This window comes from Sapajus apella, unplaced genomic scaffold, assembly GCF_009761245.1.
Source record: "Sapajus apella isolate SASKATOON/1434 unplaced genomic scaffold, GSC_monkey_1.0 scaffold20, whole genome shotgun sequence".
Lineage (NCBI taxonomy): Eukaryota > Metazoa > Chordata > Mammalia > Primates > Cebidae > Sapajus > Sapajus apella.
In genome coordinates this window covers 12,040,299-12,066,467 of record NW_022436960.1, presented here as the reverse complement: position 1 = coordinate 12,066,467, position 26,169 = coordinate 12,040,299, and the positions used below count along the sequence as shown (strand labels likewise).

The 26,169-nt window shown below is 51.3% G+C and overlaps 2 protein-coding genes across 11 annotated transcripts in view; one reads left to right on the top strand and one right to left on the bottom strand.

The window, feature by feature from the left end:
- DGLUCY (D-glutamate cyclase) overlaps positions 1–12,369 on the top strand; it is a 107,860-nt gene extending 95,491 nt beyond the window's left edge. For all 4 annotated transcript variants that reach the window (XM_032287642.1, XM_032287641.1, XM_032287643.1 and 1 more), the window contains 2 exons: positions 1,549–1,700; positions 11,693–12,369. In XM_032287642.1, the coding sequence (XP_032143533.1) occupies positions 1,549–1,700; positions 11,693–11,842 (302 nt within the window). In that variant the 3' untranslated portion in view covers positions 11,843–12,369. The remainder of the gene's footprint in view (positions 1–1,548; positions 1,701–11,692) is intronic.
- Positions 12,370–18,360: 5,991 nt separating this feature from the next.
- GPR68 (G protein-coupled receptor 68) overlaps positions 18,361–26,169 on the bottom strand; it is a 32,349-nt gene continuing 24,540 nt past the window's right edge. For 5 of the 7 annotated variants that reach the window (XM_032287630.1, XM_032287632.1, XM_032287633.1 and 2 more), the window contains 2 exons: positions 18,722–21,046; positions 18,361–18,658 (listed from right to left, as the gene is read on the bottom strand). In XM_032287630.1, coding sequence (XP_032143521.1) covers positions 19,820–20,947 — 1,128 coding nt within the window. In that variant the 5' untranslated portion in view covers positions 20,948–21,046 and the 3' untranslated portion in view covers positions 18,361–18,658; positions 18,722–19,819. Of the gene's footprint in view, positions 21,047–23,177; positions 23,428–26,169 lie in introns of those variants that run through there. The other 2 variants (XM_032287629.1, XM_032287635.1) reach the window with 2 other exon arrangements.

Sequence of the window (26,169 nt, the reverse complement as noted above, 5' to 3'; positions counted from 1 at the left end):
TAATTATAAGATATATCTCAGTTTCAGAGATGTAATGAAAGTACATCTTAAAATCAATAAAATACAGTATCATTTTTATCACGTGGTCTTTACCTGCCATATTTTGATATATGCCTTGTATCTTCATGCCATAGACCTTTGTACTCACAAAGTACAGGTTTTTTGTTTGTTTGTTTGAGATGGAGTCTTGATCTGTCACCCAGGCTGGAGTACAGTGGCACAATCTTGGCTCACTGCAACCTCTGCCTCGCAGGTTCAAGCGATTCTCCTGCCTCAGCCTCCTGAGTAGCTGGGATTGCAGGCGCCTGCCAATACACCCTGCTGATTTTTGCATTTTTAGTAGAGATGGCGTTTCACCATGTTGGCCGGGTTGCTCTCGAACTCCTGACCTCAGATGATCTGCCTGCCTCGGCCTCCCAGAGTGCTGGGATTACAGGTGTGAGCCACTGTCTGGCCAGGCTGGGCCAGGGGTGGGGAGGTTTGTTAGATGGATTTTTTTTAACCTGGATTGCTCCCATTCCTCCACCCCTCTTCTGGCAAAATTTTACTCAACCTACAAGGCTCATATTAAATGACCCCTTTTTCTGTGACTCTTTCCTAAACCAGTCAGAATGAGCGCCCCGCACTCATGCTCCCATAATCCTGTGTGAACACCTCCGTCGCAATGGCCCATTGCTGGCTGGCTGCACGGTCCCTCCTGTCTGGCCAGGAGCCACCTCTCTTTCATGGTGCTCTAGCACCTAGAGCTTAGCAGGTCTCTCATCAGTTCTTCCTCAGCTGCCTGGAGAACTCAAGCAGGTTTCAGGGAAGAACCAAGGAGCTGGTCCTAAAACTGGGGAATGAGCCCTTTGGGCGCAGCTGATGGAAAAGGAAGGGAAGCCTGAGGCTGATTTGGGAGTGATCTCTGAGTGCATGAAGCGGCCTCACAATGCAGTGTGATGGGGCTGTTTCCTGCCCTCTGAGGGTGGGCTTCCTTGCGGCACGGGAGATTCAGCTCGGCCAGAAGGGAGAGTTTCTTCATGTTGAGTTCTCTGGAATGGGTTTCTAGGGTTATAGCCTAAACCGCTTTCTCTGATGGTCATTAGCAGTGTATTACCCAAGTAGTTTAGAGCAAGGGTTCTCAAAGTTTAGCTTAAATCAGACTCACATAGGGGGCTTATCAAAACTCAGCCAGGTGCACCTATAATCAATCCCAGCTATTTGGGAGGCTGAGGCAGGAGGATCACTTGAGCCCAGGAGTTTGAGGCTCCACCCCAATGAGCTATGATCGTGCTAGCCTGGGTGACAGAGGGAGACTCCATCACTTAAAAAATTAAAAATAAAAATAAAGAAAACTCAGCTTGTTCCTCTCCCCTCCTCTCCTGCTGAGCTTTTTATTCAGTAGTTCTGGGTTGGGGCCAAAGAATTTGTGTTTCTAGCAAGTTCCCACATGATGCTGGTGCTGTAGGTCTGGGGACCAGTCCTGCAGATAGTTTGGCTTCCTAGAGGGAAGCTGATGGACACACGACCTTTCCAATTCCATGATGGAATCTTGTTTTGCTGTTCTAGGTGTTTCTAACTGGGGAGGCTATGCCTTGGCCTGCGCGCTGTACATCCTGCACTCATGTGACATCCACAGGCAGTACCTGAGGAAAGCAGTTGGACCCTCCAGGGCACCTGGCGATCAGGCCTGGATGCAGGCCCTCCCGTCAGTCATGAAGGTAACAAACCCCGCTGGCCGCTCACCTGCAAGCAGTTTTTACCCTGGATGAGCAGCAGGCCTGAGGTCCTAACCATAGCTGAGGGCTGGCAGCCTGCTGCCCTCCAAAAGCCAGAGGCAAAACCGACTTTGAAGCAAAGGTCTCCTGGATCCAGTGCCATTTAAGCTACTCATGGTCCTGAGTCACGTGGCAGGCCTGATCCAAGTGACCATTTTCCTTCTAGTTTGACTTTAGGTGAGTTGCTTAGCTTCTCTGAGCCTCGTTTTCTTCATCTGTAAAATGGGGGCAGTCAGCATTGTTGTAGGAACTGAATGCGTCGCCCCTGGTGGGTACTTCATCCTGGTAGTAGGGGACAGGTGTCCTATCAGCCCCTCCAAGGAGTTCACCACCCAGTGAGGCCACTGAGACCTCCAGAGTGAGACAATCAGTCATGCTAAGGAAAGCTCTAAGGGGGCCAGACGAGGAGTGAAGAGAATCCTGCGGAGCCTGCAGAATAAACTGGGTAGAAGGAGAGGAACCCTGGCGGGAGGAATGCGGGGAGCAGGGGCTGGGAGGTGAGGACAGGCTTAGTGACGGTTTGGGGGAGACAGCTCTTGAGGTGGAGAACAGGAGAAAGCAGGTGAAACAAAAGCAGAAGAGGGTCTGCCCAGGGCCCGCAAGGAGGAGGTCTGTGAGCCCCAGAAGCTGTTTGCACGGTTGTTCCTGTATGTGTATTTTTTTGGGGAAGACTCTGTGGTTTCGTCAGATTCTTTAAGTCATCTGGGGCCATTAAGAATACCTGGTCCAGCTGCATGTGGTGGCTCATGTGTGTAATCTCAGCACTTTGGGAGGCCAAGGCGGGAGGATCACCTGAGCCCAGAAGTCCAAGACCAGCCTGAGTAACGTGGGGAGACTTCATCTCTACAAAAAATTTTTTAAAATTAGCCAGGCCTGGTGGCAGGTCCCTGTAGTCCCAGCTACCAGGGAGGCTGACGTGGGAGGATTACTTGAGTCTGGGAATCCAAGGCTGCAGTGAGCTATGTTCACACCACTGCACTCCAGCCTTGGTGACAGAGGGAGACCCTGTCTCAAACAAAAATCCCTGGGAATGGGCAGACCGTGTTAGCTGGACCCAAGAACAGCATGACTTTCTCCGTGTGAGGCAGCAGGGAGCCACTCAAGGGCTTTGAGTAAAGGAGTCGGAGCCCCATTCGGTGGCTCATGTCTGAGCTCCTCCGACCACAGACGCCATGCTCTGAGTGTTGTTTGCAGTCCATGTGTGCCATTCTAACTTATGTGAACTCACACAAGCATATGGGGAAAATACAAAAGAGAGGCGGCCAGCTCCCAGCACCCGAGCCTGAGCAGCCGGGAGGCAGCAGGACTGGCTCTTCCTTCCTGGGGCCTCAGTCTCCGTGGCCCTCATGGAGCAAGCCCCGCCCCCAACTCTGATTTCAGGCTCTCACCTGCCTCTTCTGGGGCTCCTCAAGGAGATGGGGCCTGCCCTGCCTGGAGGAGAAGCTGGTGGACCAGACGTAAGGGACGTCCACGATGCCTCAGTCCCTAACGGGACACCTACTTGGGGAATTTGGACCTTGGAGAAATGGGGCCAAAGCTCTGACTTTACATCTAAATCTTGGGTCAGATGTGACTTCACCTGTGAGCAGACAGCAGCCTCAGGGATTAGAGGTGGGTGTTGAAGCTTGTGGGAGAGGACTGGTCTGGGGAGATGGGAAGGAAGGCAATCCAAGAGGCAGGAGGCTGCTGAGCACTGAGCCTGCAGAAGAGCCCGCGTTTGGGTGGGCGGTTGCTATGAGTCCCTGGCCAGCAAGCAGGCCCCGTAGCCTCCCACGATCAGCAACCAGGCATCTGCACTGCTGCCTCTTTTCTGTTTTTTTTTTTTTTTTGAGACGGAGCTTTGCTCTTATACCCAGGCTGGAGTGCAATGGCATGATCTTGGTTCACTGCAACTTCCACCTCCCGGGTTCAAGGGATTCTCCTGCCTCAGCCTCCCTAGTAGCTGGGATTACAGGTGTGCACCACCACACCCAGTTAATTTTTTTTGTTTGTTTGTTTTTTTATTTTTAGTAGAGATAGGGTTTCACCAAGTTGGCCAGGCTGGTGTTGAACTCCTGACCTCGGGTGATCCACTCGCCTCGGCCTCCCAAAGTGCTGGGATTACAGGCGTGAGCCACCCTGCCCAGCCTCTTTTTTGTCTTTCTTTTCTGTTGTCTTGTACCCTGTCTCTTCCCTGTTTCCTTCTGTCTGTCTCTCTGTCTCTATTTCTCTGTGCCTTTCTCTTCCTGCCCTGGCCTTTGTTTCTCTCCAGCACCTGCCTGGATTGGTGGTATCATTCCCATTTTACAGACGAGGGAGCTGGAGCTCTGAGAGGCCGGTGGCTTGGCTGAGACCGCCCAGCTGGGAGGCAGAGCTGGGATCTGAGTCTAGGTCTCACTGACTCCATTCTCCGGGCTTTCCCCAATACCGCTCAGATATGTCCCAATTCCTGGTAGTGCCAGGGTGACACAGGGGAGTAGGAGCTCAGGCAGCTGTGGCGACATTTTCAGAGGGAAATGGTCTGCCCTAGAGGGGCCCAGAGGGCCTTTTGTGCTTTCTTTATACTTCCTGGATCTGAACTGGAAAAAAACACGCAAGAGTTGCCTCACACATGATTCCTGATTCACACAGACACAAAAGAATGACCCCAGCCAAATAAATCCGCATAGCCCAACACACACCCACTAAAGACTGAAGCTTTTCTTTCTGCATTTCCACCCAGTCCTTCATAAGTTGATTAATAATGTACCACCCTTATAAAGAACATAGAATGGGGATTTTTTTTTTTTTTTTTTGAGTCTGAGTCTCACTCTGTCCACCAGGCTGGAGTGCAGTGGAGCAGTCTTGGCTCACTGTAACCTCCGCCTCCCAAGTTTGAGCGATTCTCCTGCCTCAGCCTCCCGAGTAGCTGGGATTACAGGCATGCACCACCATACTCAGCTAATTTTTGTATTTTTAGTAGTGACAGTGTTTCACCATGTTGGCCAGGCTGGTCTTGAACTCCTAACTTCAAGTGATCCGGCCGCCTCAGCCTCCCAACGTGCTGGGAACACAGGCCTGAGCCACCGCTCAAAATGGGGATTTTTAAAAGCAAAAGTACACACAAACACACGTTTGTCCAGCCCCTCCCCTGGGCCAGGCCCAGGCTTGCTCTGGGGGACAATAAGGAGTCAGACATGGTCCCTGGGTGGAGGACTCAGGGCCCACTGGGGGGACAACACAGGACAGGCAATGTCAGGAGCCAAGATGGAATGAGCACAGTAAGCTTCGGTGGAGGCTGGGCGCGGTGGCTCACGCCTATAATTCCAGCACTTTGGGAGGCTGAGGTGGGCGGATCACTTGAGGCCAGGAGTTCGAGACCAGCCTGGCCAATGTGGTGAAACCCCATCTCTACCAAAAATACAAAAATTAGCCAGGAGTGGTGGCAGGTGCCTGCAGTCCCAGCTACTCGGGAGGCTGAGACATGAGAATCACTTGAATTTGGGAGGTGGAGGTTGCAGTGAGCCATGATCACGCCACTGCACTCCAGCCTGTGTGACAGAGTGAGACTCTGTCTCAAAAAAATTTGAAAAAAAATTAAGAAAAAAATAAGACTTCTGTGGGAGCACAGAAAACAGGGCTTAGGTCAGAGAGTTCAGGGAAGGCTGTCTGGAGGAGGTGGCACTGAGCTGTCTTGAGGAGTGAGAAGGATATAAGTAGCCAGGTAAGGAAGGGTGGAAAGGGCCTTCTAGGCAGCAGAAGCCACATAGGCAAAGGTATAGGGACATGAGGCCATGCAGCGTGCAGGGGAAATAGCTAGAATCATCACACTGGAGTTCTGCGGGTCACCTGTGGGGGTCCTTGAGTTATCCAGAGATGCTGGGTGAAGCTGTGGCCTGAGCCAGTGGCAAAGCTTGATTGGTTGGGGCAGAGAAATGTCTCACAGCTCTGCTCAGTGAGTTGCTTCTAAGTGGAACCTCCTGCATTTGGGGACAGAGCTTCTTAGGGATCTGACTCTGACTGTGGCAGAAGTGGGCACCATGCCAAGGAGGCCAGGGAAAGTGGACACCAGTACCGGGGCATGCCCTGCCCACTCTGGCCCTTGGCCCAGGGGCGCCTCAGAGTGAGGGAGAGGCAGTTCCTTTGGGTTGTACTTGAGGGAAAACATTCCTCAAATGTCATCGAGGGCCAAGAGCCAATTGGTGACTCTTTACAGGGGCGCTCAGGGTACCTGCAAGGTCAGACAAGGAGGGCTTGGAGCTAAGGGGCTGGAGAACTTGGTCTTTCTCAGCTTGGGAGCCCAAAGCATGCAGTTTGGCAGGGAGACAGAGCTCTGGGCAGGGGATGGGGTCCCTGGTGGGGACTGAAGGCCTCCAAGCCATGTTCCCCTCAGTCCAATGGAGGCCAGCTCTGCCTGGATGCGGGTCTGGATGTATACATCTACCCAAGTATACATAGGTATACATCCTTGCAACTACCACCAAGATTAAGACACAAAACAGTTCCAGCTTCCCAGGAGGTGGTTGGGGTCACTCTCTTTTCTGTACTGTGTAGTTTGTGGATTTCTCGTCTGTTTCCTAGGACCAAGTCCTTTATAAAAATGTCTGGCCTGCCTTGGGTGAGTGAAGTGGGTAGTTAGGAAGATCACAGGCTCGGCAGGCTGCCTGATTCAAGTCCTGGCTCCACCCACTTCAGCCTTGAGCAAGTCTCCAACCTCAGCCTTTCTCAGTTTCCTCGATTAGGGCCGTAACAGACCTACCTTTTGGTTACTGTGAAGATGAAATGAGTCCCCTTGTGTAAAGCACTTAGCACAGTGTCTGGCATGTATTAACAGTAAGTGTCCAATAAATGCCAACCATCACCATCACCATCATCATCCTTCTTATCATGACAAGGTCCTTTCTTTACTTCAGTCAGGCTGGGGCAGGTGTCAGGGTGTCCCTGAGCCAGGCTTGGTGGTGGCAGCAGGTGGCCTATCCCAAGGAGAGCTCCCTCAGGAAGAGCAGAAGGAGGTGAAGGCCAGGAGACAGAGCTGGGCCTCCAGATGCTGTGTGGCGTCACATGGGACTGTCTGTCTTTCCCTGTGTGGTCGGGAGGCAGATTGAGCTGTTTCTTCTGCTGCCACACTCCCCAGCCCTGCCCAGCCAGCCAGCTCCTCCCGAAACCTTTTGCAAAGTGAGACCGTGATTACACCAGCCCCATCCTGCTCCATGGGCAGCCTCAGCACTGCATTCCTGCCTGCCTTGCCATTGCCTGTGCCAGAGCCCAGGGCCAAGGGAGTGCCTTTCCTCACATCCCAATCCATCTCGTGCCAGCCTTTTACAAGATATCACAAAGAAGAGGCACTCCCTGGGAGGGGTGAGCCAATGTCAGAAAGCTGATGCCTGGGCAGGAAAGAGGCTAAGGGGATGTGGGGCTTGTGGTGTAAACACCAGGAAAGGTTTCCTGGACGTCCCCACCTCAACCCAGTACTCAGGGAAGAAGAACACAGCAGCTCGACCTGTTTACATCACTGCATTGAAGTGGAGGCTGGAGGGAGCTGCCTGAGGGCTCTGGCCAGGCTCCCAACCCCTTTGTGCTCCATCTCTGCTCCAGGGTAGATACTGAGCACCTATGGTGAGCATGGTTGTGCAATATTCCATCAGCCCAGGGCACAGCAGCCACGCGGGTTGGGGAAACAGAAGAGGACCCTTTTATTCACATGTCCAGTGGTAGGTTGGGAGTGAGGGACCAAAGAGTGCGAGCTCTTGGAGGAACAAATGATGACTTATTTGTCTCTACTTCAGGGCCTGGCCCAGGGAAGGCACTCAGGAAATGTTAGATGGGGAGACAATGAATGGATGCATGGATAGATGGATGGATGGATGGATGAATGGATGGATGAGTGGATGGAGGAATAGAGGGTTAATGGATGGATGGATGGATGGATGATGGATGGATGGGTGGATGGAGGGATGGGTGAATAATGGATGGATGCATGGAGGGATGGATAGATGGATGATGGATGGATGGAAGATGGGTGGATGGATGGGTGGGTGGATGGGTGGATGGAGTGATGGATGGATAATGGATGGATGGATGCCTGGATGGGTGGATGATGGATGGATAGTTGGGTGGGTAGATGGGTGGATTATGAATGGATAGATGATGGGTGGATGGATGGATGGATGGGTGGATGCATGCATGGATGGATGGATGATGGATGGATAGATGGGTGGGTGGATGGGTAGATGAAGGGATGGATGGATAATGGATGGATGCATGGATGGATGGATGGGTGGACGGATGGATGGATGGGTGGGTGGATGGGTGGATGAAGGGATGATGGATAATAGATGGATGCATGGTTGGATGGATGAAGGGATGAAGGGATGGATGGATAATGGATGGATGCATCGTTGGATGGATGAAGGGATGAAGGGATGGATGGATAGATGATGGATGGATGGATGGGTGGCTGGATGGGTGGATGAAGGGATGCATGGATGGATGGATGGATGGGTGGATGGAAGGAGGGAGGGATGGATGGATGAATAGATGAATGGATGCATGGATGGATACATGCACAGATGGAAGGTGAGCAGATGAAAGAATGAATGCTTTGATGGATGGGTGATGCAGAGAGGCAGGAACAGCCTCGGGCCTCATTCTGGGCTCCCATTCTCTTCCAGCACTTTCATTCACCCTACTACTCTTTATAACTTATTTTTATTAAGGTATATTTAACATACAATAAAGTGTGTACACCTTAAGTGTACAGTTGGATAAATTTTTACATAGGTATACACCCCTGCAAACACCACCAGGATTAAGACATAAAAAGGTTCCAGCTTCCCAGAAGGCACCCCACTTTGAACAGCGTCCTCACCTTCCATGCATATCTGCCCACCATGCTCCCAGTGTGACTTAATAGCAAGCATCCATACACTTAGCCTCTATACACTCAGCATCCACATGCTCAGCCATCCTGGGGCCCCCCTCCCCATCCAAGCTCTGTCTACTATCCCTCACTTAGGTCTTGGGTCCTCCATTCCTTCTCTCCTGCCTTGTTGTCTTAGCCTGGACTGGTGCAGCGGCCTCTGGGCACCCTGCCCTCCAGCTGCTCCCCGATGATTCTCCTCCCCCACCATTACCACCTCTGCCTCTTAGAAGACGGCATGGTCATTCCATGATTCTTGGAAATTTGCAGAGAGTAGCTACTGGCCTAGCTGGTCCCTGTGTCTCTTAGAGGCTGGGTGCCAGCCAGCTCCAAACCTGTTGGCTGATCACGTGCTCCCTGAGGACCCCACAGCCTTTCCTGGGGCCCAGAAGGATGAGACTGGTGAGGGAAAACAGTGTGCTATGGGGAAATGGCGCCATAGTCCCAGAAATGCTCCCCCTAAAGAGAGGATATGACCAATGGAGAAGAGAAGTGAGAGGAAAAAACCCAAACAAAGGGCGGGAAGTACCATTCTGGGTGGGTAGCTCCTGAGAAGGGGCTCTTGGACAAAGGACACATGTGAAAGTGAAAATGATTTCAGGCCTCCCTCCCACAGAGGAACATGCTTCTTGGCCCCCAGGGTGGAATAGAAATGCAGACTCTCAGGCCAGCCGTGAAGAGACAGTTCACAGGTGACATTTGCCAATGCTTTGTCTATTATTTGGAAAAAGTTATCAGTAAGTGACCCTCCAGGGCTCTCAGCTGGCTTATTTTTATTCTTTCATCACCTCTGATCTTAGTTGCCCCTTGTCTTAGCTCCAACCGCTATTAAAAAGAGATACTATTAGACTAGGTGTCTTGAACGACAGAAATTTAGTTATCACAGTTCTAGAGGCTGGGAAGTCCAACATCAAGGGGCCAGTAGTTTCGATTCGCTGGTGGGGGCTCTCTTCCTGGCTTACAGATGGCCGCCTTCTTGCTGTGTCTGCATATGGTGGAGAGAAGGAGTGTTCTGGTTTCTCTCCTTCTAAGGGCACTAATCCCATTATGAGGACCTCACTCTCATGACCTCATCTCAACCTAATTACCTCCCAAAGACCCCACTTTCGAATTCCAACAATTGAGGATTAGGGCTTCAACATACAAATTTTGGGGGTACACATTCAGTCCATAACACCCCTCCTCCAGAAAATGTTCCCTGAGCCATACCAAAGAGCTGGGTTGGGTGCCCCTGCTCTGTGCTTTGACATCCTATACTGTGACTTCCTGATTACTTATCTAGACTCTGAACCCCATGGGGGCAGGGACCATGTCACATTCACCACTGTATCCCTAGTCAGGGCCTGGCACATACATAGCAGGTGTTCAATAAACCTTTGATCAATGGTGGGATGAATGAGAAAATGCCTGAGCCGGGAGGTGAGAACCTTCTCCCATCTGCCCTAATGTCTTGTTCTAGATTCCTTAGGTCCCTACCTCTGTCTTCCTGCCCTTGTTTATGGAGGAAGAGGAGGAGGAGGAGGAGGAGGAGAAGGAGGAGGAGGAGGAGGAGGAGGAGGAGGAGGGGGAAGAAGAATAAGAGGGAAGGATGTGTTTGACTTGCATTATGCCTTCACTTGAGACTCACTCTCCTTAAGGGAGCCTGTGCTGTTCACTAGGGACAGACACATTAGCGGCTTAGACAAGAGGTTGTTTGGGACCTTATTTTTGAAAGGAGGGGGATGGAGGAGGATCGAACCACTTTTTTTCTCTTTTTTAACCCACAGGCAAGCAAAGGGAGAAAGTTCTAGGCTAAAGGCCAGAAGACCTAGCCCTGCAAATCAGATCAACCTTATTTTGTGAATACCTATTGTGTGCCAAGGACGCTGCTAGGTGCTTTACTTGCGTCTAATCCTCAGAACAACCCTCTAAAGGAGACATGAGCCCCTTCATCATCACCCTCCCCGTTTTACAGATGAGCACGCTGGGGCACAGAACAGTTAAAATTCCTGCCAGGAAAGACTCAAGTCAGATCTATCCGATCCCCAAACCACTCTGCCTGCTAGGCCCTGGGCTGCGGCTTCAGGATGGGGCTATGTGTTCTCTGTGGCTCTGCTACCCCAGATGCTCCCACTCCCACAGACATGCTGGCCATTTCTAGAAGGCGGCAGCAGCAGGATTTTTGCATTTGCCCCACATTAGGCTAACAGAGGTCTCAGGAGAAATGGGGGCCTTTGGCACAAAGACCATTGGCAGATAATCCAGGGCTGGGAGGAGCCCACTGGCAAGAGTAGCCCGCACCACACCTGCAGGAGGAGTGAATCTTTAGTGTTTGTTGAGAAAATGCAGGCTAGCTAGGCGCAGTGATGCGCACCTATAGTCCCAGCTAGTCAGGAGGCTGAGGCAGAAGAATCACTTGAGGCCAGGAGTTTGATACCAGTCTGGGCAACGTAGCAAGACCCCATCTCTGAAAATGGACAAACAAACTTAAGAAACTGTGTGTTTCCACTAAAACTTATTATTAGTAGTAGTATTTTGACACGGAGTTTCACTCTGTCTCCCAGGCTGGAGTATAGTGGGGCAATCTCTGCCTCCCAGGTTCAAGTGATTCTCCTGCCTCAGCCTCCGAGTAGCTGGGATTACAGACACATGCCACCATGCCTGGCTGATTTTGTATTTGTAGTAGAGATGGAGTTTCTCCATGTTGGTCAGGCTGGTCTCGAACTCCTGACCTCAGGTGATCGACCTGCCTTGGCCTCCCAAAGTGCTGGGATTACCAGCGTGAGCCACCACGCCTGGCCTAAAGCGTATTACTTAGTTACATAATAGTAACTACTAGAAGAAGCAATATTCCCGTGATTGCTTCTGGGGAGCAGATCTGGGGGCCACTGAGCTGTGATGTGGGACACTGTTATTTTTCATGACTCTTCCAATGGTATTAGTATTTTAAACGAAGACTTTACTTTTTTGAAAATCAAGTATGTCAAGGCAAAGGATCCTTCTCGTTATAGATGTGTTTAAAATAAATTTCTCTTTCCTCCCCCTCCACTTCTCCTATTCCTGCCCCATTTTTTCCCAGGAAGAAAAGATGCTGGGCATCTTGGTGCAGCACAAAGTCCGGAGTGGCGTCTCGGGCGTCGTGGGCATGGAGGTGGATGGGCTGCCCTTCCATGACACCCACGCCAAGATGATCCAGAAGCTGGTGGACGTCACCACGGCTCGGGCGTAATCCTCCATGTTCCGTGTGAGCAGAGTTCCTACCAGCGGGCAGGCCTGCATCAGGGAGGACTGTCTGCTTCTTGTGACCATCCTGCTCGTCAACACTGATCTCCAGTGAGCAACGAACACTCCCCTGGCCTGGGAAACTCTGTACCCACTTTCCGGGTGGGGTTAGTGCAGGTGATATGGACAATGGACAGCATTTCTCTGGAGCTTTTTAACTTTTATTCCTAAGACTCTAAAGGCATTGACTTCAACCCTCCTTCACGCTGGCTTCTTCAGGCCACCCACATGGTCTCTTGAGAGACGTGAGGTGAGAATCTTCTCAATAGTCACTTATGGGGACACTTGTGAGCAACTAACTGCCAGGCAGAGCATCAGAGCAAGCATTCCCAGGTCAGGTAGGATACTCCAGACTGCAGTCATCCTCCCTTATCCATGGCTTCTGTGACTCATGGTCTCCGTTACTCATGGTCAACTGCAGACAGAACATACTAAGTGAACAATTTCAGAAATAAACAACTCCTAAGTTTTAAATTGTGTGTTCTTCTGAATATTGTGATGAAATCTCCCACCATCCCGCTCCATCCTACCTGGGGCATGAATCCCCCCTTTGCCCAGGGTACCCACGCTGTCTACACTACCGCCTGCTGGTCACTTAGCAGGTGATCAGATCGACTATCATGGTATTGCAGTGCTTATATTCAAGTCCCTCGTTCCTTTAGGAATGTCCCCAAAGTGCAAGAGCAAGGATGCTGGCAATTTGGATCTGCCAAAGAGGGGCCATAAAGGGCTTCCTTTCAGTGAAAAGGTGAAAGTTCTTGACTAACGAAAGAAAACGTTCAGGCCAGGCACGGTGGCTCACACCTGTAATTCCAGAACTTTGGGAGTCCGAGGCAGGTGGATCACTTGAGGTCAGAAGTTCGAGACCAGCCTGACCAACATGGCGAAACCCTGTCGCTACTAAAAATACAAAAATTAGCCGAGTGTGGTGGTGTGTGCCTGTAATCCTAGCTACTCAGGAGGCTGAGGCAGGAGAATCACTTGAACCCGCAAGGTGGAGGTTGCAGTAGCTGAGATTGTGCCACTGCACTCCAGCTGGGGCAATAAGAGCTAGACTCCATCTCAAAAAAAAAGCAATTCATATATTGAGGCTGCTAAAATCTATGGTAAGAATTAATTTTCTATTCATGAAATTAAGAAGGAGGCTGGGCGTAGTGGCTCACGCCTATAATCCCAGCACTTTGGGAGGCCAAGGTGGGCAGATCACTTGAGCTCAGGAGTGTGACACCAGCCTGGCCAACATGGTGATACCCTGTCTCTACCAAAAATAGAAAAAATTAGCTGGGCGTGGTGATGTGTGCGTGTAATCCCAGCTATTCAGGAGGCTGAGGCAGGAGAATCACTTGAACCTGGGAGGCAGAGGTTGCAGTAAGCCTAGATCGCCCCACTGCACTCCAGCCTGGGCGACAGAGCAAGATTCCGTCTCAAAAAAAAAAAAAAAAAAAAAGAAATTTGTGCTAGTTTAGTGGTCAAACCTCAAGTTGCAAAAGTTCTGGTCACAGTGTGTGCTAAGTCATTAGTTAAGATGGAAAAGGCATTACATGTGTGGGTGCAAGACATGAACAGAAATGTGTTCAGATTGACAGCAATCAAATTCAGTACTATCCACTGGGGATCTTGGAACCTATTCCCTGCAAATGATGGGGCACTGTTACAAAGGACATACCCAAGCAGCCGTGCATGGTGGCTCACGCCTGTGATCTCAAAACTTTGGGAGGCCAAGGCAGGAGGATCTCTTGGGCCCAGAAGTCTGAGACAAGCTTGGACAACATAGTGAAATACTATCTCTACAAAAATTTTTTTTTTAATTTGCCAGGCCTGGTACCATGTACCCGTAGTCCCAGCTACTCATGGGGTGAAGGTGGGAGGATCATTTGAATCTGGGAGTTCAAGGCTGCAGTGAGCTGTGATCACATTGCTGCACTCCAACATGGGTGACAGAGCAAGACTTTGTTTCAAAAAAGGAAAAAAAGGCTGGGAGCAGTGGCTCGCACCTGCAGTCCCAGCACTTTTGGAGGCTGAGGCGGGTGGATCACCAGGTGAAGAGATCGAAACCATCCTGGCCAACATGGTGAAACCCCGTGTCTACTAAAAATACAAAAATTAGCTGGTTGCAGTGGCATACACCTGTAGTTCCAGCTACTCAGAAGGCTGAGGCAGGAGAATCGCTGGAACCCGGGAGGCAGAGGTTGCAGCGAGCTGAGATCACACCACTGCACTCCAGCCTGGCAACAGAGCAAGACTCTGTCTGGAAAAAAAAAAAGGAAAAATATAAAACGGTAAAATGTACAAATGTGGAATATATATTTACAAAGTTTTTGGGCTTTACAGAAGGTTTACTCACTACCACCACCAAAATATTTATACCTTTGAAATGTTTTCTTTTTTTTTTTCCAAACATCATTTTGTTTACTAAGGCAAAAGGTCCTTTGAGGAGCCTGACATTTATCACCATTGCCCCTCGCCTGCCTTCACTTCTGACACTGCCTCCTCTCTGTCTGCGCCTATGCCCCTCCTGAGCCTGGACCCTTCGACCTCTTGCATAGAGGGCAGCCTTACCCTGTGGGGGTCAGGCCAGTCCAGTGCCCAGGTGGCTCACAGAGTCCTCCTGAACAGCTCCAGTCACTTGCTCTTATCTCCTCCACAAGCTCCCACTGCGCAGGAGAAACTGAGTCACTGTGTCCCATTACACTCTTATGCTATCTTGTGCTGGTTGCACTGCTGAGTGACAGCTGACTCATCTGGACCAGCTTCCCAGCCATGGCCCCAAATGTTTGTTGAACCTGCTTAGTTTTCCTTCATTTCCTTCAATAGGTCTAGTTTCATTTCTTTAATGGGCAACAGTTGTGAGAACAGAACGCCTGGGATAGAAATGACCCCCTCGTTGTACGCAGCTGTTAGGCATGAGGACATAGCCCCGTGGTTCTGGGACTGACTTCAGTTCTCCCTATGCGGGAGCGTGATGCAGCCGCTGGACGGAAGTCGCTGGGGTGGGGGCTGTCCCTTGTCATTCTAGGGGAGTTCCCTCCGGCAGGGGCTGTGCTGGTGCTGGCGCAGCATCCTGATACCTCTGACATCCTGAGAACCCAGCCCTCCAGCTGCGGCTTCTCATGGCTCCGTGAGGCCACCTCAGTTCTGCTACCTCCCTGGCCAGGTGTCCTCCAATGATGATTTTTGTCCCTGATTTGGGACTGCAGAGTTCCATGTAGCGAGGGCCTCTGATTGACAGTGTACCCTGATGTTTCTGCAATCTGGATGGCTAGAAGAGAGAAGCCCTCACTATGGTAAAGCTGCCAGCACCCTTCTGACTCATGTTTTGGGGGAAGACACGAATGGGCCTTTGTTTTTGCAGTGGTAACAGCAGGCTTCTCTCCTGGTGTGGAGGCGGCTGAGGCATAACCATGTAATGGGTTGTCCTCACTGTGGGCGGAAGTTCATGGGGAGAGGATTTCAGTTGTTTTGGGAAAGAGGCTGACATCCAGGTTGAGCCCAGAGAAAGCTGAGAATAAGGGTCCTAGACTCAGTGACGCATCCAAAGCCCCTACCCTGCTACAGGGAGAGGCAGGTCTGTGGTCCCACAGCAGGAGCTCGGGTGCAAGGGAGGGTCAGGAGAAGACGCCTTAGCAGGGCCCAGCCCAAGGACTGCAGGAGCTCTGCGTTCTAGGATCCAGCTTTGACGCTTGTCCATTCCACAATAGGATTCCTACTTAGACCTTTAGGAACGTTTTGCTCAGCTTTGCTCTTTGGTCCTAGCCTTGACTGTGCTTTGGGGAAGCACCGTATCTGTGGGATGGCCATGGGGAGCGTGGCTGCAGCCTGGAGAAGCTGGTTACAGGGGGAGAGGAGATGACCTGCAGGGAATGATGGGGTGCCTTAAGGTGAGATATGGGCCTGAGGCCAACCAGAATGGATCTGTGGGACACAGGAGCATCACTGGGTGTTTCCAAGAACATTGAGGGGAGGCGATCCTGTTAAGCAGTGCGTGGGATGCTCCGTGGATAACAGGCAGCCTATAGACCTTGGCCTGTTGAGGGGAGAATAAGCCACGCAGACTCTGCAGGAGGTGGATCAGAGGCAAGTGAGCCAGCTCAGAAGGCCAGCACTCTGGCCAGGCGCAGTGCCTCACACCTGTAGTCCCAGCACTTTGGGAGGCCAATACTGGTGGATTGCAAGGTCGGGAATTTGAGACCAACCTGACCAACATGGTGAAACCCTGTCTCTGCTAAAAATACAAAAATTAGCTGGGTGTGGTGGTGCACACCTGTAATCCCAGCTACTCAGGAGGCTGAGGTGGGAGAATTGTTTGAACCTGGGAGGCAGAGTTTGCAGTGAGCTGAGATCGCACCACTGCACTCCAGCCTGGGCTACAGAGCAAGACTCTGTCTCAACAAAACAAAACACCTGTTAAGTTGAGGTGTCTGTCTGTCAGAACAGAGCTGTCTGTCAGAAACTAGCCAGATGCTCAACAATTCTGCCTCTTTTTCCTGCATCTATAGGAAAACTACATTCCCCAGCCTCCCTTGCAGTTAGGTTGGGGCCCCATGCACCAATGGAGTGTGAGTAGCAGGGAAATCAACCATTTCCATACTTGGCCAAAAACCCCTGTGAGATTCTCTTTTTGCTGCTTCCCCTTACCTGTGTGGATGAAAAGGGAAGACCCTGAGATGATAGGCTTTGGTGATGGGAGGATCCTGAATCAGGGCCATCGCTTTGGGAAAGACTTGCCAGAAAGTCGCCTCTCATTGGGCTTTGCATGAAGTTTTCTGCCCTGAAATAAGTAGTCTTGGGTAGTAGTGAGTTGTCATTGGTGGTGCTAGTAGAGAGACTGGACTATCATTTTTGGGGAATGCAGAGGGGAGACTTCATGGAGAGGGAACTGGATATTATGACTTGTCTGGTATACACCAGCACTGATATCTAACGTGTAATTTAGCGGTGTTCTTCTAAAAGTTGTTGAATGGAAGCAAATGGGATTGAAATCCCAACATTTCCCCAGAGTACTGGGCACTATTATAACCTCAGGATGAATGCCATCTGTCTTAGTCCATTTTCTATGGCTATAACAAAATGCCACAGACTAGGTAATTTATAAAGAACAGACATTTATTTCGCTGTTGTTCTAGAGACTGGGAAATCCAAGAACATGGTGCCAGCATCTGACAGGGGTCATCTCATGGCAGAAAGCAGAAAGGCAAGCAAGCTCTGAAGACAGAGGAAAAGAGGGCTGAACTTCCCCAATAACAAACTCTCTCCCACCATACATCATTCATCCATGACCTAACACCTATTAAAGGTCCCACCTCTCCACACAGTTACAATGGCAATGAAATTTCAGCATGAGTTTTGGAGGGGACATTCAATTCATAGTATCATCAAAGACCACTGTCTTGCCAGATTATTTCCAGGGATAGAGGCTTTGGGATCACCAGCTACAAGGAGTGGGTTTTTCAGAAAAGCAATGAGCCAAGAGGGTCAGAGTCTGACTCTCTTTCGGTTGGGCTAGCCAGAGGAATGCAGCAGATGGGGATGTATTTCGTGCTGAAAATTTCTCCCACTCTTGTCTAGCCAAACCCACAGACCAGTATGTGTAACAGGAAGATGAGCCCTGTGTATAAACAGGAAGATGAGCCCTCATCTGACTGAGCAACGCTGGTGAATAAGAAATAAATCCTAATGGTTTCTGTCACCTTCCAAACCAGATGGACTTTTTCTCCCACCCATCCTCTCAGGAGAGAAAAGAGTCATAATCCCCAATGATGTCCTTACTTAGTCTGTTTAGAATAAGGATCTACTCTTCTGGAACACTCCAGGACTCTAGGAGCCTGACCTAGAGGGGGATTAAGTGACCAAGATCAAATTTACATTTTAATATGATGCAGTTAATCCTCAGTGATAAACATGGCATATGCCATTGTTGGGAAGATGCTCCAGCCTAAAGAGGCAGGTCAGCAAATGTGGGCCTCTCCAAACAAAGCCCTGTCACCGAGGACAGCCCCACAGAGATGAATGCAGCAGGCCCTTCTACATTGGAAATCTTCTCTAGTGAGGAGGGGGTGGCCTGATGGAGCCCTCCTTCACTGTGGGGAGCAGCTACCCAGCAGGTACAAGGGATCCTGGGACCAAGGACAGAGGGGGTGATATTCTCCAAACCACATGACTGGGCTCTGCCCTCAAAAAGGAGTTGTCCAAATTAGGCCCCAGAGTGAATTTGCAACACCACGATCAAGAGCTGGGTGGCACTTTATGAATCTCAAGCAGAGAGAAGGCTCTACTTCATTCAAGGGCTGTGTCCTTCTCCACCATTTTTGGGTGATCAAGTGTAAATCCCCTAATCGCTCTGCTTGAGTTTGCCCTGAGAATGTCAACCCCGGCCCTTCCTGACTCCTTTGGTTCTTCAAGGGCCCTCTAGATCCCCCCAGTGTTGGGAACCCCCTACCCCGTAAAGACCGCAGAATACTTCCAAGGTGTCTGGTTACTTTGCTTTATTTGCAGACTGAAGTTTGCTACATAAATCCATTGCACAGTCAACACATGTGCACTTGGCAGAAAGAGAGGACAATACAAAAATACAGCTCTTGATAGTAAATGATACTGCCCTCAGCTCTTCCCAGTCCGTAGTCAGTGGGAAAGCTGGTGTTTAAGGTCAACATAGGAGGAAGAACTGTAGAATGAGGCATGGAAGCTTCCACCAATGTCACTGGTCCAGGAGGATCCTGGGCTGAGTTGCATGGACTCTTGTTGGCTGTGTGGTTATTTCTGCCACCTTCAAACTTGGTCACTTCCTCCTCTAGGAAGGGGAAGGGAACCTCCCCATGTCACTGGACACCTTCAAACTTGGTCACTTCCTCCTCTAGGAAGGGGAAGAGAACCTCCCCATGTCACTGGACACCCTTCACAAGGATCTGAGCAGGGACTGCTCAGTCAAAGCCAAGTGTAGTCCTGGGACCACCGTGAGCACCCCTCCCTGGAGCACCTCCAGCCTGCGCTGTCTGCCTCTGAGCATCCCTGATGAGACGGCTAAGAGACATAGCACAAAGGAAAGAGGGGAAGGGAGACTGAGGAAGGGGTTCTGCCTGGGCCTCCCTTTGGTAGATTCCAGAAATGTTTACTGATGCCAACTTCTACTCCTCGCCCCTGGTCCCTTCTTGGAAGAAGCCTATGTAACCTCTTGGTTCTGAGGAATTTGAGTTGCAGGTCTTGGAGGGCATGACCTGGGAAGTCAGAGCTGGTCCCAGCCAACCAACCAGAAGGTCTAAAGGGCTGGCATTTCTGTGGAGGGGGCAGGTCTCCTGGGGCAGCCAGCGGCTCTCCCAGTTCTTGTGGCTGGAGCTAGCATCCTCCTCTGCCTATAGCTCCCCCTCTCCCCCACCCCAGCCTGAGTTCCAAACACCCACTACCTTCCCTCTCCCCTCCTCCCTTCTTCCTCTTTTCCTTCCCCCCATTCCTCCCCACTCCTGCCTTCCTTTCCCCTCCAGTCTTCACTTCCCATGCTGTTGTGGGTAGGACTCCAGTGCTGGTCCCACCGGGGCATCTGGACACACATTGTCTGTGACAACAGTGGCACTGGAAGCCCTGGCAGGTAAACCCCCAGCCTCCCACCCTCCACGTCCTCACAGTCCCCATGCACAAACTCTCTGCAGGAAGCAGGCCAGGAAGCGCAGTTCACTGTCTCCCCGTCCCAGCAGCCCCAGCTTGGCCACATCATACTCTGCGGCAGAGGCCACCATGAGCCGACGGGGGCTTATTCCCACCCTCGATGGTCTCCGTGGGCTCGGCAAGTGAGAACAGGCTTCCGGAGTCACAGGGGCCTCGCCGCCTCAGCAGAAAGCTGCACTGGTGCTGAGCGAAACAGGAAGTGGCCAACCCTGAGGCCTGTGGGCTGAAGGCTCCTGCCTCACGTGGCCCCACCCATGGGGGACCCAGGCTAGGCCGAAGCATCTGTGGGGGACCCTCCCGCCCCTGGTGAGTTAGGGGTCTGGAAGGCGGGGTGGAGCTTGGTCAACAGCTCGGGCTCCTCGCCCTGGGCCCCGCTTTTCCCGGAGGCCTCGGAGGCACCCAGTGGGTAGGCCTCCCGGGCCCGGCCGGTCCTGGAGCAGGTGAAGAAGGCCAGGCAGGCCCCGCGGAGCCGGGCCAGGTCCCGGTGGGTGGTCTCGCTGACAAAGCAGTAGAGCACGGGGTCGGCAACGCAGTTGAAGCTGGTGAGCAGGAGGGAGAAGTGGTAGGCGTTGAAGATGCCCTTGGCGAACTCGCAGCTGGCCTCCCAGAGGCTGCGCACCAGCAGCAGCACGTGGTAGGGCAGGAAGCAGGCCAGGAAGATGACCACGGTGCTGAGCACCAGCCGCTGGATCTGGTCCTTGCGGCTCTTCTGGGTGCCGTGGCTCCGGCGCACAGCGCGCAGGATGCCCTGGTAGGAGGCCAGCAGCAGGCAGATGGGGAAGAAGAAGCCCACCAGGAAGCGGTAGTAGTTGATGCCGCGCTGCCACGCCTGGATGGGGTAGTGCTCGAAGCACACGCGGTGCTGGTCCTCGTCCTCGATGACCTCCTCGTGCATCAGGAAGTAGATGCTGGTCAGCAGTTCCTTGGCCCAGATGACCACGCTGATGCCCACAGCCGCCTTCAGGGTCCGGAACTGGTGGAAGCGGAAAGGATGGGCCACAGCCAGGTAGCGGTCGACGGAGATGCAGCAGAGGAAGCCCACGCTGATGTAGATGTTCTCGTAGAGGAGGATGCCGCACACCTGGCACGACAGGTCACCGTGTGACCAGTTGTCGTGCTGCAGCACGTACTGCAGCCAGAAGGGCAGCGAGCAGATGTAGAAGAGGTCGGCCACCGTCAGGTTGCACAGGTACACGCCCAGCTCGTTCCGGGCCTTGATCTGCAGGTAGCCGAAGTAGAGGGACAGGCAGTTGGCGGGGAAGCCCACCACCAGCACCATGACATAGACCACCGGGGCCAGCGTCTGGTGGATGGTGTGGTCGATGGTGCAGCCCATCGAGGAGTTGTCTGCAGTGATGTTCCCCATCTTTAGGCCTGGAGGGGCCTCACCCCTCATGGACTCATGGACCAGGCCTGTCTCTCCACCGCCATCCTGTTTATAGAAAGTGGTTCAAGCTCTACCAAGGGCTGGGCATCACTGGTGGTAGGCGAGACCCTGAAAGTCAGAGGCAGGAGAAGCTTAGAATAATAGTAGCTAGCATGTATGTAGCATCTGCTATGTGTTAGGCACCGTTCTGAATTCTTTACTCGTTTAATTTAGAAGGTGTGCTGGCCCGCCAACTCCAATTCAACTAGAATGTCTCAATGGCCAGATATGATGGCTCACACCTGTATTTCCAGCACTTTGGGGGGCCAAGGCAGGTGGATCACCTGAGGTCAGGAGTTCCAGACCAGCCCGGTCAACATGGCAAAACCCTGTCTCTACTAAAAATACAAATTTTAGCTGGGCATGGTGGCATGGATTAATATAACTGTAATCCCAGTTATTCGGGAGGCTGAGGCAGGGGAATTGCTTGAACCTGGGAGGCAGAGTTTGCAATGGGCCAAGATCGTGCCACTGTGCTCCAGCCTGGATGACAGAGGGAGACTCCATCTCAGTAAAACAAAAAAACACTAAGAATATATCCAAATGAGTCACATACCAAGATGCCGAAGGGTAGTTTACGTCTCCCCTCCCCATTCCCTGGCTTTGCCAATTTATTCCCTATCCTTTATATATTTTCCTGCCCTCTTGGTGTAGCAAGTAAGGCTGGAGGTTCTCATGAGCCTGCTCTCCCAGGGAGACTTGGGGCAAAGATCAGTTCTAACCCACACGCGACGGCACCGGCCACCCTCATCCACGGCAAGAGGCGTCATTCACATTTGTCCTATTTGCTCACAGGAATGTACTACGTAGGTCCATTAACACTGAGGCCACTGCCCCGCATGGCAGCCTCTCCAGATAGCATCAGAAGAGGTCCAGCCTTGTCCTCACTTTACCACATTCTGGTAAGAAACAAAAGCCCAAGTCCAGCCTTGTCCTCACTTTACCACATTCTGGTAAGAAACAAAAGCCCAGTTTCCTGCAAGCACAGCCTGGACTCTGGGGTGCTCACCCAGCAAGACCTACCTCACCTCTCCATGGAGCTCCAGAAAAGCTCTGGACCAAGGCCCCAGGACGTGAGCGCCAGGCCACGGCCAGCCACGTACAGACTGTGCAAGCCACTTACCTTGTCTGAGTCTCAGTTTCCTCACCTATCAAATGGAGATAAAACGCTCACCCTCGGGGGTCAGTATCAGGGCCACATCAAGGGATAAATATGAGAACACAGGGCATCGTGTTTCCAGAAGCAAAGGGGAGGAGTAAGAGATTATAATCTTGCTGGAGTTAGTGAAAAGTTCCCATTTATTGGCCAGGTGCAGTGGCTCACTCCCGTAATCTCAGCATTTTGGGAGGCTGAGGTGGGCAGATCACTTGAGATCAGGAGTTTGAGACCAACCTGGCCAACATGGTGAATCCCCATCTCTACTAAAAATCAACCAGGCATTCTGACAGGTACCTGTAATTGCAGCTAGCTACTCGGGAGGTTAAGGCACGAGAATCACTTGAACATGGGAGGCAGAGCTTGCAGTGAGCTGAGATCACAGCACTGTGCTCCAGCCTGGGTGACAGAGCAAGACTCCAACTCAAAAAAAAAAAAAAGGTCCTATTATTGAGGATTTAACAAAGAAGATTCCAGATATACAAATAAGTTTGAGCAAGATAGAATACAATGTTTTGGTTGGGCACAGTGGCTCATACCTGTAATCCCAGCACTTTGGAGGCAGAGGCAGGTAGGTCACCTGAGGTCAGGAGTTTGAGGCCAGCCTGGCCAACATGGTGAAACCCTGTCTCTACTAAAAATACAAAAATTAGCCAGGTGTTGTGGCAGGCGCTTGTAGTCTCAGCTATTTGGGAGGCTGAGGCATGAGAGTCACCTGAACCCAGGAGGTAGAGGTTGCAGTGAGCTGAGATCATGCCACTGCACCCTAGCCTGGGTAATAGAGCAAGACTGTCTCAAAAACAAAACAAAACAACAACCTTCTTGGATGAATAGGTGAATGGCACTTTCCATCTTCCAGGTGAGGAAACTACAGTTCTGAAGGGCAAGTGCCTTTCCTGGAGCCAGCCTGAGGAAGGACATCTGCTGCTGGAATCCAGGTCTCCTTGCTCCCATCCCACCTCCCTGCCAGCACAGTCTCCGCTTGAGACTCAGCTCCCAACCTCTCCGTTCCCAGAAAACAGGGACTCCCAGTCTCTGACTCACCTCCTCCGTCCTCTCCAGGACACTGGCCTAGAATTTCAGTGATGGTGGTGGAGGGAGGTGCTTCTTGTTTTCGTTGTAGTAAAATGCACGTAAATAACATTTACCCCTTTAGCCACTTGTAAGTGGCATTAAGTGCATCGACACTGTTGTGCGACCATCAGCACCCTCCATCTCCAGAACTCTTTTCATCTTGCAAAATTAAAACTCTATACCCATTAAATAATACCTCCCAGCCCCTAGCAACCACCATTTCTGTCTCTATGAACTCGACTATTGTAGGTACCTCATATAAATGGACAAGCCTTTTGTGTCTGGCGTATTTGACTTAGCATAATGTCTTCAAGGTTCATCCACACATGTCAGAATTTCCTTCCCTTTTAAGGCTGAATAATGGTCCATTGTATGCACAGCCCACATTTGGTTTATCCATTCACTGATGGGCACTGGGATTTTTTTATTAGGCTATTGTGAATGAAGCTGCTATGAACATGAGTGTAGAAAGATCTGTTCAAGTTCCCACTTTCAGTTCTCTTGGGTATATACCCGGGATTGGAATTGCTGGGTCATATGTTGGTTCTATTTTTAGTTGTTTGAGGAACCACCATACCGTTTTCCATCATGGCTGCACCAGCTGACATTTCCACCAGCAATGCACAAGGGCAGGTTTTGGGTTGGTTGGTTTGTTTTCACTTGTATGTTTTGGCGGCGAGAGAAAGGGGAGAAGGCACAGCTGAAGCCCATGATCCAAAAACTGCCCAGAACCCAGTAAATCAGAAGTCGGCCCTAGTCACCCTCCTCTTGCCAGCCCTCCTGTCCCTGAATTTCACGCTCGCATCTGTGGGGCCAAATGCTTTGCCAGGATTACAAGTCCACAGCAGCCCGTGTTCCCGAATGGTCCTCAAGGCACCTATCCAGAGCTGTTCCTGTTTCAGGAATTTACTTCAGGTTCTCTGCAGTCCATACAAAATCCACCCACAGGAAGATAAAATCCATTCATAAGCACAGGCCCCCAGGCTCCCCCCAAACGGCAAATGAAATCCCCATGAAAACACAACCAGTCGTCCTGGAAATGCGCTAAACGTCACCAGGCTGTGGTTTACGAGTGGTGGGTGTATATGTGCATAGGGTGGTGCTTCCTCTTCCCCAGGCCAACAATAAGCTAATTCTGGCAACCAAAGTCAGAAACATTCAAGCCCACAGAACAAAGAAGAAACATTTACTACGTTTAGATGAAAGCACCCCCTACGTTCATTTTGGAGAGAAAAGAGGGTTTTGGTATTCCAACGCTGCCGTCCTTGAACTTAGGTGCATCAGAATCCCCTGGCGAATTTGTTATGATGGATTGCTAAGCCTCCCCTCCAGAGTTTCAGACTCAGTGGGTCCGGGGTGGGGCTCAAGAATTTTACATTTCAAACAAGCTGCCAGGTGACGGGAAGCTGCCAGCCCATGGACCACACTTTGAGCAGCAAGGTACTAGGAGCTTCTGGAAGGTCCCAGGTTCGGCTCCTGAGCACATGCCCTACAAGAGCTCCCAAGGCAGGGAAACAGAAGCAGCTGGAAGGGGAATGTGATCCAGCAGGACCTTGTGGGCACAAGAAGAACGCAGCCCTTGCGATGTCTCCTGGCTGATTCAAGGCGTCAAGAAAGAGTGATTAAACCTGAGTACTTACACCTTTTATTTGCAAAATACTTGAGTGTACAGAGCTTTTCAGTCTGTTCTCTTGTCCAATTCTAAAAACAGCTTTTTAGAGATGTCCCCATTCTACAGATGAGAAAACTGAGGTCAGTGAGAGGAAGCAGTATCCTGGCTTTCACCGCACAAGTGTGTGTACAGCACCTCCAATGTTCACAGCACCAGGCTAGACACGGAGCACTTAGGGGTCACAAGAAATGGGCTGGGTGTGATGGCTCATGCCTGTAATCTCTGCACTAGCTGAGGCGAGAGGATCACTTGAGCCCAGGAGTTCAAGATGAGCCTGGGCAACATAGTGAGACTCTGTCTCTATATAAAATTTAAAAATTAGCTGGGACTATAGGTGTGGTGGTGCTCACCTATAGTCCCAGCCAATCAGAAGGCTGAGGTGAGGGGATCACTTGAGTCCAGGAAGTCGAGGCTGCAGTGAGCCATGTTCGTGTCACTGCACTTCAGCCTGCGTGACAGAGTGAGACGCCCATCTCAAGCAAATGCAAGAAATGGCTCCCAGCCACAGGAACCTGCAAGCTTGAAAGAAAGGAATGCCACGTGCACACATCACTAGCATGCAAGGCAGTATGGCGGGTGCAGTGGGCATATGGTGGGTGCAGTGGGCATCTCTCCCACACACATTAAACACGGGTTTGCCCTTTTTACTCCATGTGCACTCTCTGTGGGATGGCTGGCTCTCCGTGGTTTCAACCCCACCTACACTCTGATGACTCCCGGGTCTCTCCCAAGTTAAAGACATAACCGGCTTCCTGCCCCTCACAGGACATGCTCAGTGAGGCCCACATTGGGTCCATCATTTTCTCCACTGGTCAGTTATTGGAAGGGGCACCCCACTTGCCCAGCTACTCATGTCAACGGCTGGCCTTCAGCTTTCTCCCTCATCTTCATCCATAGTATCCAGTTAATTTCCAAGTTCTGCCATTTTCAACTCCCAAGTATTTCCTACATCCATCTCCTCCTCTTCAGCTCTCTCACCAGCACCCTAGATGGGCTTGGTCAAGACCTCCTTCCCAGAGTCAGTGCAACAACCTGGGAAATCTTACCACTCTCAAAGCCATCCTCTAAACATAAATGTAAGCCAGTCACACCCTGCCGCAAATGCTTCCATGGTTCTCCAGTCATCCACCCATCCATCCATCTGTTCATCCATCCATTCACTCATCCATCCATCCATCCACCCACCCATCCACCCATCCACCGAACCATCTATCCATCCATCCATCCACCTATCCACCCATCTACCCATCCACCCATCCATCCTTCCATCCACCCATCCACCCATCCGCC